This window comes from Geospiza fortis, unplaced genomic scaffold (assembly GCF_000277835.1).
Source record: "Geospiza fortis unplaced genomic scaffold, GeoFor_1.0 scaffold162, whole genome shotgun sequence".
Taxonomy (NCBI): domain Eukaryota; kingdom Metazoa; phylum Chordata; class Aves; order Passeriformes; family Thraupidae; genus Geospiza; species Geospiza fortis.
In genome coordinates, this window is record NW_005054316.1 from 3566913 (window position 1) to 3581709 (window position 14797).

At 41.6% G+C, this 14797-nt stretch overlaps 1 protein-coding gene across 1 annotated transcript in view; it reads right to left on the reverse strand.

Annotated features, from left to right (window-relative positions):
- Positions 1 to 4281: 4281 nt before the first annotated feature.
- The window catches only part of LOC102035332 (p53 apoptosis effector related to PMP-22-like), a 13635-nt gene continuing 3119 nt past the window's right edge, over positions 4282 to 14797 (reverse strand). Inside the window, exons 3-5 of the mRNA XM_005420135.3 lie at positions 14616 to 14791; positions 7374 to 7517; positions 4282 to 6754 (exon numbers count right to left, since the gene is read on the reverse strand). Coding sequence (XP_005420192.1) covers positions 6519 to 6754; positions 7374 to 7517; positions 14616 to 14791 — 556 coding nt within the window. The 3' untranslated portion in view covers positions 4282 to 6518. The remainder of the gene's footprint in view (positions 6755 to 7373; positions 7518 to 14615; positions 14792 to 14797) is intronic.

Here is a 14797-nt window from a genome sequence, read left to right on the forward strand (position 1 = left end):
CTGCTAAACCAAGCCTTTCTGAGGACCTCTCCTGTGGTGGCCAGGCACTGTGACTTCTCCATGATGCTTGTGATGACCTGGGGAATGGTGGGTACTCAGTCCTGCTGCTGTGCACTTGGGAAAGCTTTCCTCTATCTGTCACACACAGCACAGGAAAGCTCTGCAGATGTTGGATACTTCCTCTCTTCACTGACTGCTGATCTCAGAGGAAAATTCCCACAGGGTTTTGTTAAAATTTTTAGCAAAAGTCATTCAAGACCAGCTTGCTGCAGGGCCTCTGAAGCCTGCCCCACATGCAGCACTCTATGGCTCTTGTCAATAAAGCAGGCTTGCCTGGACAGGACAAACACTTAGGCTTAAAAGGGCTTTCTTCCTCTCCTTAGCAAGGCTACTTGTGCAAACCAATAAGTGTTAACACCTGAGATGCAAACATGGGGCGGCATCCAGGACTGTAATTTATGTGAGCAATTCAAGACTGTATTGGGAAAACAGAAATAAGGAAAACACAAGATTAGGAAAGTACAAAGACTGTGTGTGCCTGAGCATGGATTTAATTGTCAGCTACTTTTTGCTTAAGGACACGATAAGTGATATGTTGGAACAAGGTTTAATCCCCAGGAATTTCCTACAGAGGCTCTGTAGAAGTTTAATCAGTTCAGTCAACTCTCCCTTCTCCAGGCAAAAGGCTGAAATCAAGGGGTCCTGTAAACCAGCTAATCAGTGAGGAGCTGAGTTGGCCTCTGCACACTTGTAACCACTGTGAGTGCCTGTATTTTCCTTGAGTGGCTGTCAGGAGCACAAGCTCTCCAGTGAGTACGTAGAATCATAGAATGAAAGAATCATAGCACGTTGTGTACAAGATTTTATGAACCCATGGGTAAGCCGTTGGAGTGGTACAGCACAGTCCTGTTCTACATATGGAATAATTTTACTTAAGCTGCTTTCTTTGGGCTCCAGAACTTCTCTGTGGCACAGGTAAGCTAGCTAAATACTTGTCCTGTTGTAGTGGATCATAAAAGTAACTCCTTGTAAAGCATAAAGCTCAGTTGCCTTAGGAGAGGAATAAAATCAGCTTCACTTAGAGAATTCCCTAGTGCCACAGCCTTGCTACTTACAGTTCTCTGTCAAAGAAATGGCTTTTTTCTGCTCTGCCTTATGGGTCAGTTGGGAATAGCTGCTTGTTTAAACACTCTGAGATTTACAGATAGGACATGCATGCTAAGCATGTCTTAAGGGGTTTCAGCCAGAAATTTTCACTTTGGGATTCTTCAGCCAAAAGAATGATTTTGCTGAAACGAATGTGTTACATGGAAATGATGTCTTCAGTTTTAAATGTTTTATGGGAAATTGATTTGACAAGAGGGCTAAAATTAAAACAGAAGTATCCTAGCAACATTTTCAACTTACTGTCTTATTATCAAATGCTAATTATGATTTTCCCAAATTTTGTTTTGTGAGTTGTTTTGTCTTTCTATTTCAAGTCAGAGCTTACATTTAATGTATAAAAATTCACCTAAATTATTTTTTTCATTATAATTTCTGCTTATTTCCTGTTGTAAGTGTTTGCTTAAATCCTCTCCAAAGAGAGGTTAAAAATAGGCTATTTCCTGAAAAGGGACTGTAACGGCCACAGGTCAGCTCCTGCTCCTGCCTCCGTGTGTATTCAGGACTGTGACCATCAAACCAGTCTACTTCAATCCATGATCATTTCCCAGGGCAGCACACTGTAGGACAGGACTTGCCTGGCTTTTGTGTTCAGTTTCATCTGAATGCTCACTCCAAACCTTTCTGGGCCTTCTCAAACTCAGTGAACACTGATTTCCAAGGTATCACCTTGAGTCTTAGCAAACTTTGGTGCTTATAAAATATTCTATAGTCATGAAAACTCTGTGAAAAATAGCATATATTTTCCCCATTCCCATGAATAAACAAAAAGCAGCAGCCATACCAACTCTCATGTTATTCAATCCTGCAAAGATGGACCCATGAGGAATATAATTAATTTCTATGTATTAATTATATCATGTAATGCATAGTTCTTATCACAAATTATTATTTATCTTGTTTATAGCTGTAATATTTATATTATAAAGCTCCAGGCATTTCTGTGTGTTCTTCTACAGTCTTTATTATAAATACAGCCTTATTAAATTTATGCAATCAAAAATCCCAATGAAAAAATCCTCTGGATTATTCTCACAATTCTCACATAATTTAAATATAATTTGCATAGGCCAAATTTGAGGACATTGTATTTTTGCCTGGAATTTCTAAGTGTCAAGCTTCATAGGTGGTGCAGCTTTGTCCACATCTTAGGACACCAGGGAATCCCAGACAAAATGCTGCTTACTGTACCACTGCAGACCTGCATCATGGAGTCGTTGGAATTATCTCATAAATACACAGCACCCATGCAGGACATGGGATCTATGCATATAAACTACTGCACCTGTGCAGTATCACTGGCATTTACCAGGCTCTGTGAATACATTGCACATGGATTCCACTACTTCTGTACTGACATCTATTACAGGAATCAAATTTAGAAACTCAGCATCCCTATTTTTGACAAATGCATCCTCCAGATTTGATTAAACTTTATTCTGGTTGTGAGTATCATCTTCCAAGTCCATTTAAAAACCTGTACAACTTCATCTACTGGCAAAGATTAACCTGGTTTTTCAGAGTGCCATTCCATACTGCCAGGAACCCCCACTGCTCTGAGCGGTGGGACCGGTACTTCAGCTCTCAAATGTCGTGCATCTTCTGAAGCATTTTGGTTTCCACAGATATGTGTGCTTGGTTCGTCATTAGTTTGTAAGTGCTCAATGACCTCAGCAACTCTCTTTGTTTGTGTGTGTGTGTGCAACATTTTCTCTTAATACATGGTTGTTTTTGTTTCTGGAGTGCTTATCACCATAACAATCCTCCCCCCTCCCAAATGATCTGTTACTACACTCCCTTGATTTATGTATGCATTCTACATCCAAAAGCCTTTGTGTGCAGGATGTAAAGGTCAGGTGAATAATCTTTTAGAATTCTGTCTTGTCAATGAATTGTCTAAAAAATTAGTCACTTGTTACATCAGCTAAAAATACAAAATCCCAGCGGGGTGTGGCAGCTGTTTCCCATATCCATGAGATTTAAGCATTAATCATCCCATTCAGGTCAATTAGTCTTCCCTAGCACTCAGTCATGCACATTTTTGATTGCTCATAACTGCTCCTAAGACAAGGGCCAAGTGTGTTTAGATTCCCCTGAACTGCTCTCTCTTCTCACAAACTGGATTAGAAGGAGCAACCCGGCAGCCTGAAGCTCACTGGAGATACTCAGGTGATTTTAGTGAGCACAGATTTAGGTTGCAGCTTAACACAGACTGGTAGGTAAACAGGAGTACAAGTTTTTCTTCCTGTCAAAAGAAGGGCATTATAGAAACCCTGCAATTATCTTGAGAGTATTTAGGAAAATCTAAAAGAAACCAAAATATTCTTCCTATTTGTTTATTTAAAATTAGAAGTAATTAAAAATGGGGAGATGTGGAACCAAAACCCAGAAAGAAACAATGCAAGGCACCAGAATCCAGGGTAGTAAATTAATTTTAAAATTAAGACATTTGGGGAAGAGGATAGATTTTAAAAAAAAGGGAACAGGATCGATTAAAAAAAATTTTTAAAGGAGAATGATGAACCTGTTTTTCCAGAAATCAGAAGCCACAGGCTGGTGTAAGACAGCAGTGACTGACTGATTTGCTCTCTTTAAAAAACATCACTAGGACAGGGTTATAATATGGGCCATGCATAAACTGAGGTTAGAAGTGGGAAGGTATCTAATCATGGGAGAAGTGCAGCCTTCCACTGAAAATAGCAGGTGAGTACACCATCTTTTTTTCTCTATTTAAATTTCTTGATCATTGTAGGAAAGGCACTTGGAACAGTTTTGATAAAGAACAGACTTCCCACACACAAGACCTCCTGTAGACTGTTGTGTATTTAAAATGTTTAGAGTTCCCTCTTATCTGTGATGCACTTAACAGGCTTTGGCTTAGGAAAGAACATTCTATACCTGGCACTTCAATGAAAGTGCACAGACATGGTTTGCAGTGTATTCTGAAGCTTATTTGACTGGAAAATGAAGTTGCTGCCTCCTGGACATGAGGTCTTTAACTTCATTTTATTAACCTGACACTGGATACTGATACTCAAGTTAAAAGAAGAAAAGAATGGCTTATTTGTTTGATTTTATGAAATTAATCCATGAACCACAAACATCACCAAGTTTCTACAACCATCAGTTAAAACATTTTTAATTAAGCCACCACATTTGAAACGAGTGTCACATACATTAGTATCACTTGAAAGTAATTAATAACTTTTTGCAATAGCTTTCTCTGGAACATTGAAGTTGTGTAACATGCTGGTTATGCTTCTACCCCTCCCAGTACATTCAGAGCCAAATTTATTTTACATTAGTCGTCTTCTGACAAGTTATGCCAATGCTTATAAAAAAAGCATACAAAAGACTTAAATTACGCTAATCCTGATAACCATATTACCATACCATCTTCCCTGTCATTAGGAAAGGTGTCCATTTTCTTACACTTTCTTCTCTTTTTCAGCTTTAGTTGGGCAAGGGTTTTCCTCACTTGAGATTCTCTGCTGTCTTTAGAATTCACTAGAAGTAGGTACTATCATTTCTTATGATAAAGTCTACACAGTATTCCCCACCAGCCAGTACTGTACAGAAAAAGGAAAAAAAATTTAAAAGGACATGTTTGCCACGGAACTCTCTTATTTGGCAAGAATCATAAATACAACTGATTGTATATGCCACAACTGAGCTCATAACACAATTCTGCAGTCTGCGGACATTTATGCTCTGTAAAGTTATAAAATACAGGCCTAGAAGGGACCTTCAAGAATCACCTGGCCTCTCTAAAACAGGATCACATGCAATATATAGCATTATCAAATTGAAAAATGTGTTACATTTTGTATTACAAATACAAAAATGTGTTACAATGGAAAGCTATACAATATATAATACAAGAAATACAGGGCATTGCAAAAGATCAGTTGTAAATTACTTTAGCTTTACAGTCTGTTGGTTAATGCTTTCTAAGTTCTATTTTGTACATGTGCATGAATACACATACCCAGCACTTACCCTCTCCTAAGTACCAGGTTCATGAGAGTAAGAAATAACACAGAGCAACATGCAGCATTTGCTTTCCACCCCACCTATATCCTCCTCAGTCTGTCTTTGCTAAAGCTACTCCCCCATAGCTGGAAGAGGAGTTCAAAAAATGAACTTCTCCTTTTTCCCCAGCTGAACAAAGCCCTGACAAAGATTACAGACCATAATTAAATCTGCTGTAAGATGCTGCAGGTCCATGACCAACACAGAGATGGCTACGCCTTGCTGGAATATTTATTTGGAACTGCTGGCTGCAGAAACACAAATGAGGAGCCAACCAGATTACTCCAACACTGATGTCTGTATGAAGTTTACATATGTAAATTGCTCACAGAACTGCCTTTCTATTTCTACCTGTTACCCCTACTCACTCACAAAGCAGCCCAAGTTTGCTAAACCCTGAGGTACCTAGAGTGTTAGAAACTTTTGGATGTTTTTAAACACCTTATGCTAAAATTTCCCTCCAAAGCACACTGATAATTAGAACACTGCAACTTTACAAAGATGGACTAATAGAATAGTTTATGTTTCTGCTCAAAGATACTTTCTAAATCAGCATCCCTCATATACCATGTAAAAATGTGTGTAGTTTAGCATCTGAATCCATTACAACACATACATGCAATTCCATCACAAGTCCTGCTGTGGCCACAAACCCACCAATGTTACATTAGCCACTCTTATGTTATACACACCAGCTCCATGCTTTAGAGGAGACCTTGTCCAACAGCACCAATTGGTGGAAAATAAACTTTAATTTTATTTTCCTCTTAATTCAAATAGCTAGCAGTCAACAACAGTCCAGTAACAGGAATGAGAAAAGATTTTTAGGCAGCAGATGACTGTGATAGTATCACAGAAGTTTCTTTCTTGTGACTTTGACAGAACAAAAAGCATTCATTGGAAGGCTGTATTTTTTCCTAGCTCCATTTAAAGCAATTTTGTCAGAGGTGAAAAAAAACAACCTATCTCACAGGACACACTAATGGGTTGTTTAAAATTTTTCCTTTTCCTTTCTACACTTAAAACACTATCATCTATATTCATAAGAAAATATTTGAATAAAATAAGGATGACTCAATTAATTGGGAGGGGAAGGAGCAAGTAAACCACCCAAACTGAATTGACATGAGAATATGTAAATAATACTTTGGGTAAAAGCTACTTGGATTAAGATGCCAATGTTTTTCCTAATTTATTGCCAGCCACAGTAAGAAATACACTGGCAAAATAAGGTGAGTTTTTTTAGTCTCCTACAATCACACCAAATGTACATCAGAGGCGCTCCTCTGTTTTGACAGTTGACTGTACTTGGACTTAATCTTTCAATTTAAGTATGGTGCTCTCTCTGGGGAGGAGTAGTAATAGGTAGGCTTGATGTTTCCCAGGACTTCATCTTCCCAGTTGGGGAGGCAGCAGAAGAAGAAAGCACAACCTATTACAACAACAGTGCTGGCCCAGCCAAAACCATAGGCCCAGCTGAACATGTTATCTCCTGTCAGTGGAATGTCTTCTGTGAATTTCACTGGGTAAATGACCAAGCCAATGATCTGGAATGCAGCTAGAGAGAGAAAAGAAAAACCAGGAGTAAGTTACAGTGAACATATTACGGTTCCCAGTAAGAAAAGGTACCTGGAGATAAGTGCATACTTAAGATATGTAAGGATTAGCTCCAGACCTGCAATCAGATCTGCATTGTTACAGAGGTATTTGACTTCTGTCCCAGGCAGATCCCCACGCCCATGTGGCTGCGGCAGCACCTCAGCTGCATTGCCAGGTTGCTAAGGCACATACCTGCATGCCGTGACCAGCCCTGTCCCACAGCCAGCACTGGCAACCCTGCCGAGCCAGTTACCTCCCAGAGCCCCATTCCTCCTCCTCTCATCAGAAAGGTGGGAAGCACCCACAGCTCTTAAGTCTTAGCATGTCACATGAAGGGTCAAAGGTTTTGGTCATCCCCATGAATTGCTTTTGGGAAAGTGAGAACTGACAAAGGCCACTGGAGCTTCCCTACCCATTATGCTTTCAGAGTGCAACTCAGCCTTCCCTTGTTTCTCATGAAAATGAGTCATAAACCAGACAAAGACAGCTAATTTCGTAAGGGAGGCTCCATCTAGCATGTTTTTCTGCTGATGCCTGTTTCACATCTAAAATCACCTTGTCTTTGTGCCCAGCCTTACCAACAACAAAGAGCAGGCCTCCAATTCCTCGCACGAAGTTGAAGCGGAGGATCTCGATCGAGAATGCGATGACTGCAAGGGCGAAACAGATGACCAGGATCACAAAGCCAACGAGGTATGTGGCAGCTGCTGCTCTCCCCCACCCTTGAAGAGAAAACAAGGTATTACACACAGCAGTACTCTTCTGTAGGTCATTGCAGCTCTTTGGGTTCCTTTATTCATTTTTTTATTGAAACCCTTTACTGTAAGAAGCATGTCCTTATGTCAAAGCAATGCTGAATGCCTGCAAAGCACACAGCTGCAGAGCAGGGGGCACCGTCACTGCTGGAGCAGCACAGGACTCCCTGCCTGCTAACTTGTCTTGCTGAAAAGGGGATAGAGTGCAGCATACAAGAGAGATAATACCTTCAAACTCTGTATCTGTAAGACACCCACAGATATCTGAGCAGATTGTCAGCAGTTGTGTGCCCTACGTCCTTTATCACTACAGCTCCTGTTCAATATTCAAGTTTACAAAAGAACTTCCATGCGCTGGGAAGTGTGAAAACAGACAAGAGCTACCACCACAGGAGATAACAGCTGGGAAATAATAGTGCTGTCTGCATAACACTTCTGTTTGTTTATGACAAGAATAGGTCATGGGAAGCAAAATAAGCATGACCAAAAAGAAATAAACCTGCAATAGCTGAAAAGATGACAAAAGAATGTTCTTGAAAATAAGTATCTATTCACAGCTAAAACGTAGCAGGTGGAGGAGAAACAACAAAATCTGAGGTAAAAGTTGATGAGTCCTCTTTGAATCATTACTTTGACATTTGCTGGAACAGGGTGTATCAAGCTACTTGGTATCAAGCTACTGCGTGCTGGAGAGGCTCAGGCATGAAGCAAGCGCTGTATTCCAGCGGAGCAGCCCCAGCGTCCAGAACTCACCTGGCACAGGCAGCGCCAAGGCAACAATGGCAGGAAAACCTCCTAGATAAACAGCCAGCGATTCTGCTTTGGCAGTAACACGGTCTTGTGAAAAGGCCCTCACACACCTCGTCCTCTTCAGAAACCAAGCAATTTAGGCGAGCCCAGTGCAAACAACGACAAGCAAAAGTGTTCCTGCCCTGGAGGCAGGATACCTGCCCACAAGGACTAAACCATACTGGCTAGTGCTTTGTTTTCCAGTCAGCTGTCATCACAGTTCAATTCCCACATCTACATATTGTGAGTTTCTACTTTCACACACTCAGACAGAGGTAGGGCCGGATCCTGAGCTCCCTCTAATGTAGGAATAAAGAGGCCAGTGAGATCTAGGTCAGAACATTAAAAAAAAAAATCCCTTTCATCATAGCTGTCCATTCCAACACAGTTGAAGTGACTTTGGAGATGTCCTGCTTTCAATGTAGTCTCCATTCTTTCTCTGCAATTTTCTGTCTGAAAGCAAAGCATTGTTTTACAGCTGTTTTAATTAGATCTGTTTGATCTGGTTTCTTTATTTCTAATCCAACAGCAAAAGTAAAATACAGCAGTAAAATACATCAACCAAATCTCTGCCAAAACTTCCAACCAGCACCTCTGCTACCTGAAGACAAAAAAACTGACACAGAAAAGATAAACAAAAGTCTTTCTTTCCCCTTTCCCTTCCTAGAGCTACTCAAGACAGTAAAAACTTGTCAAATTTCTTCTTTTTCAACTAGCTGTGTCTCATACCCCTTCCCTGAGGGAATGCTGAGGGGAAGAATTGGGGGGGAGACTGATGATGTCTGGAGATCTGGAGAGTAGAGCTACAGTCAGTGGTTTGATAAAATCTTTTCACACAAAATATTCTCTGCCATATCTAACACAGGTATTGAATATTGTCTTCACAATAGGATTTCTTTAGTGATAACTAATATAAAGGGATATGTAACCATAACACCCAGGCAGCTCAGGAAAACCCATTCAGACTAGGTGATTTAGGCAAGGTTTTATCAATATTTGCCCTATTAAGAAAAAAAAAGCACAACAAGAAGGAACACTAAGTTACCATAGCATATTCCCTTTCAGATGCATTCTTTATTCTGACAAGATGTAGGAGGATAAATCTGGCATTTGTTTGATGAAATTTAAGTTGTAAACTCAAATACACCTGCATGTTAGACACCTTGAGGTTTAGAGCAACACAAACACAGCGGGAGGAGTATAAGGCAGAATGCCCACAGTGCTCCCTCTGCCATTTTCATATCATCTGTACTGTCTTTACAAGCATAATAAGCTTTTGGATACAGGTCAGCCCAGGCTCTGCTCAACAGTGATTTATTTTCTTGTCTCTGGCAATAAGAAAATGACAACACATAGCTGCAGGAGATATCTTGTCAGGAAGATTAATATCAAGCTCAGCTTTGCTTCAGGTCTTCAGAAACAAGGCAGAGTAGGTAGCACCATCATGAAACTCTGTGAGTTTTGTGCTCATGTGTGACAGAGCCCAGTGCTGGTGACCCAGGACATTCTGCTCTTTCTTCAGCTGGATTATCTTTTCCAACAGCACTTAGCAGCAGGTTGATGCTGACAAGACCTGATAAGATTGAGTCATAGGTGCTGCCCACAGCACTAGATGGGTGTGCTCTGGGCTGGATGAGTGTAGTCAGCCACTGAACTATCAGCCAGACACTTGATCCCCTGCAGGAATCACAGGAATTACAGTTAATTTTTGAGATTTCTCTTACATTGTGTATATATATAAGTCTCTAAATAAGTGACTGATGGGAGAGACGGGGGTGGGAGGGTGCACCTTTCCCAAGCATAGGGTGCAGCCCTGGGATGTTCCTTATCCACAACCTGTTGCCACCCCCACCGACAGGGAGAGTTTTCACCAGAGGGGCTGCTGCAGAGCCAAAACTGAAATTGCTGCTTCTCCATGAAGGATCTCCCTCATCCCCACAGCTATCAAGTCAGGCTTTCCCAGCTCCTTTTCCTCCTAAAGGCTTCTGAGAGCTGACAGAGTCCCCACAGGCACCCACCTCTCCTGTCTTTCTGAAAGAACCTCCCCCTAGAGCTCCCAGCTGCCAGGAGGGGAGAGGTGCAGGTTTACCCTCTCACTGTTTGCTGCCATAAGAGCTGGAGACACCTGCTCACAGTCACAGAATGACAGATCAGCCCCATTTTCTATATGGTTTATGCTCAAAAGTACCTTGTAATCATAAGATATTTAGCCAGAATTTAAGCTTTTCCATAAAAATAGAAAAGTCACAGACCCATTCATTTGTCAGAGAGAGTATTTCTTGTGCAAAATAAACATAAATATATGTGTGTTTATGAAATCAACCAAGAACACCAAGAAGTGATTTAAAACTGCATAAACAGAAAGGCAGAAGAATTGGAGAGCAGAAAAGCAGAGAAATAGTTGGGGATATTAGTGTTTCCAGGTCAGCTTGGCCTCAAAGAATAGTCAAGTTCTTTGCATCTAATCAGCAGAAAAGTATTTATCTATTAGGTGGTGTTGAAAGAACATTTAAAAAAACAACTGTTCAGAAGGTCTGTAATTATTAGGAAGGATTAAGAGTTTTATTACATAGCATTACATTACATTAATGATTACTATGGGAAGGAACTCAGCTGCAAGTGTTATCATGCAAATAACTAGGAGGGGTCATGATTTCTAAATGTTAATGATGAGCACCAGTAATATGATGAAATTAAAAGAAAGCAAGCAACAGTGCCTTAGCATTAAGTGTGTTTCCTGACTTCATTTGGCCATGCCTCAGCCTCACCAGGGAGGAGGTGGAATCTCTACAGGCTAAGATATTTAAATCTAGATCTCTCTTTAGAAATCAATAAAAGGGCTGTGAAAATAGTCTAGCAGGAAGATGAACTGCTACAGGATTTGCACTAACAAGACTCTCATATTTGTTCATTCACTTCCAGAAGCCAAAGCTACTTTGTTAGCTCATGAATAAGTGGAAGTTTTATCACGACCTGTAGAGACTGGGCATGTTTTTGCAGTGTAGCTGTAATATTCTTGTGTATGTAAATGGCAGTAGCAATCCTTGCTTGGCCTCAAGAGCCCATTACACAGAATGTCCAAGAATATCTGCCTTCTTTTATGTCATAAAGGAGTGGTAGACTGCAAGCAAAATAGCAGTGTCAGCATTACTTTCTTGCTCAGGTAATGTGCGAACTTCCATGGTAGCATGACTGGTGAGAGGAAGCTATGTGCATGCCCACCATGAGCACAGAGGACCCCAGAATCCAAGGTTTGCTGGGAGGGCAGGTTGGAAATTAATACTGGGAATCACAATCTGTTTTGGCTTTAGGAGTGCAGGAAAAAAAATAAAACCAAAATATTAAATGCAAGGCTTCTAGTATAAACTTGGCTTCAGTTGAGAGCTGAGGAGAGGCACAATCCTACACATTTCCAGCTTTTAGTCTCTGGATTGTTAGCAGCAGAAGTGTGCCTGCTCAGGAACCAGCAAAGTGCACTGGCAGAGACACCAGCCTCACATTTCACTGGGATCTTTTACCAGGAAGTTGCAGTAAGTGTTTTCTGGGTGTAGGCAGGGACGCCAACTGCTACACCTTTCCCATCAGCATTTCCCAAGTGCCTGCACTTGCCTGACACTACACACGATGTTAGTTTGTCTTGAATGCATCCTGGTGTTTGTAAATCAGACAAAAGCATGCCTGAAAAGAGGCATATTGAAAAGGTAAGTACACACCTAGCATTCCTCCTCTATTTACCCGGCCCCTCAGTGAAGTCTCCACATGCACTCAGTTTCACCAATAATCTGTGGTATCAAAGTCCATGCCTCTAGGGACATAGGTACAGTGGCACAGCTCCAGTGAAACATGATTCACAAAGGCTGGGCTCCTTTTTTTTTTTTTCTGGCACTTACTAAGAATCCAGAAAAATGCTTCCCTTTTTCTTTGTTGGTTGGTACATACCAAATGAATACCAACTGGCTCTTCGTGTTAAGAAGGAGTTAACCTAATGAGGTTACCTTTACTGCATAGGTACACACCCATCTTTTACAGTGTTAATTCAAAGCAAGGTCACTGGGACCAGTCATTCAGAACCAGGAGGGCGCAGCCCCCCATAAATATTGCTCCTAAACTTACAATCTCATCATTATAAAGACAATCATCCTTTCCAAGTTACACAGTGCAAATAATCTTTGTCATAGCTGATGGCTTGCTGATATGTTTTAAACACACAGCCAACAGTTAAATCCTGCAATGGTCTAGACTTAGTCATCTTGAGTCATATTCTAGTGCACTGCAGCACTTCTGCGTTGCAACATTTTGATAATACATAGATGCTGCCAGTCAGGGTACTTCCCAGACACAAACCAGCACAGAACTCTAAAGAAAATCCCTTCCCTGTCTCCCTGCCACATGACATCCTACTCTTCTTTTTCCCTTTCACTTTTTCCCTCTCATGTAGTATTTGCAAATGTGCATTAAGGAGCTATGGAGTTTAGGAGACACTACTATTTGCAAATCTTTGTTTGTCTTTTCCTGCCCCTTTCTCCTCATTTAAAATTAGTGTCTCGCCTGCTTTTTTTTCTACCTCTTCCTCATACACATGCCACAGCTCAATTAAGAATTTGTCTAATGGCACATTCTGTTAATGGAGATCCACTCTGAAGTCTTCATTTCATCAGGAGAGGTGCAGGATGGTTAGTGCACAGCAATTATTGTATGCAAAACACAAGTTATGCATCTCAATTAGTTAGCCTTTATTTTCCTGCTTCAGTGCTATAAATGCCTGCTAGGCATTTTTTCCTTTGTAAATGCCCTCACCATTTTGACAGTAATTGCATTAGCATAGAAGAAAAGAAAACAAAACAAATCAAACCTGAATTCATGTGTTACATCCTGTCTCTAGATGCAAATACTATTTGAGTAGACAGTGGCATTGATGTTATGAAAATTTGAGAACAGGCAAATTCATATAAATAAGCCAAGGATTTAAGTAAGTTTTGGTTTAAATAAGCCAAGACTTAAACAAGTGAAGTCAAGGATGCTGTTCTTCTGTGTCAGCCTGTTAACTAGGAAAAAAATGCAGAAAACTGCTTTTGTCCCACAGTGCTGAGGGCTGACGCAAAGCACACACCCATCAGTACTCAGGGACGTGTGAAGCCGTGTCACTACAGGAGAAAACAAATTCTAGTGGCTGTACTGTATTAGCACTTTTTCCCTGTGCAATGCAAATTTCAGCAACTAGCTTTTCTTCTCTGTCTGATGGGGAAGATGGACATTTTCATCTCACTAGCCAGATTTCTTCTACCTGCAGTAAGGCCCGAAGTCATCACCCAGCTGAGAAACAAAGCCACTTCTCTTACAGTATATTCAGGATTTAGCTTGTGCATGAGGGCTGCAATGAAAAGCTTCTGGAAGTGTGTCTGCCGTGCTCAGGCAGCAAGGGATCTGCAAGGAAACAGTCCCAGCTCTCCCAGCTGAAACACACCCTTCCAGCCCCCCAGTCCCTAAAGAACCCTCATCCAAGATCTTAAGGCGGGTCTGCTTATTTGTCCAGAAATATTTTGTTTGAGGGAAAAGCAGATGTAATCAGACCCACGTGTCCTAGCAATAAAACAAAAAGTCCCCCAAAAGACCTAGAAACTGAGAGTGTGCAGTAAGAATGTTACAGTGGCGATGCCAGATACAGAAGCAGCTAAACAAGTTAAAACAGAGGCACACTTATCCCTGATTTAGGCCCCAGTGCAACAGAGAGGTACAAAGAAAAGAGCAATTTTTTTTCTGCCTTCGAACCCACATCAGACCATTTTAAGCTGCTGATCAGGAGGCATTTTAATAGCTGCACTCCCTTGGCCAGGAGGGTTAAATTAAGGTGCTCTCTTCCCCCAGAGGGTCGGGGAAATACCATTTCACTGCTGTCCAGGCATGGTCCTGCATGGAGGTTTCCACACTGGCCGTCGGACCAGGGGAGCCAGCGGCACAGGGAGGGAGCAGCCAGGTAAGGCCCTGGCACTGCAGCCCGATGAGAGCTCAGGGGACGCAAACACACAGACTTGGAGCCAGTGCTATCTTACTTTGGTTGTAAAATAACTTCAGAAAAACCCAAAGTATCAACACCCTGGCTTCTCAGTGTTGTACTGATAAAAAAAAAAAATCGCTCCGGAGTAGTCTAGCCCTGTGTTTCAGAGCTGGTTTAAGCCCCAAAACAGCACGGATACTCCATTCCAGAAAGCAGCTGCTCCACAGCAGAGTTAGAGGAGGTCAGTAGCCTGGCACCCACTGCCCCGGTTCCTCACTCACCGTAGTCCATCAGGGACTCGCAGTTCCAGTTGAGGTCCTCCTCGCCCCGCGTGCAGCTCTCCCATAGAGACGCTTGCTGCACGTAGGGCTCCGACTCGGACTCCAGCCAGCCCCGGCCCGCCAGGGCGATGATGCCCATGATGATGGCCAGGCCCAGCAGCAGGGGCAGGAGCCACCTGCAC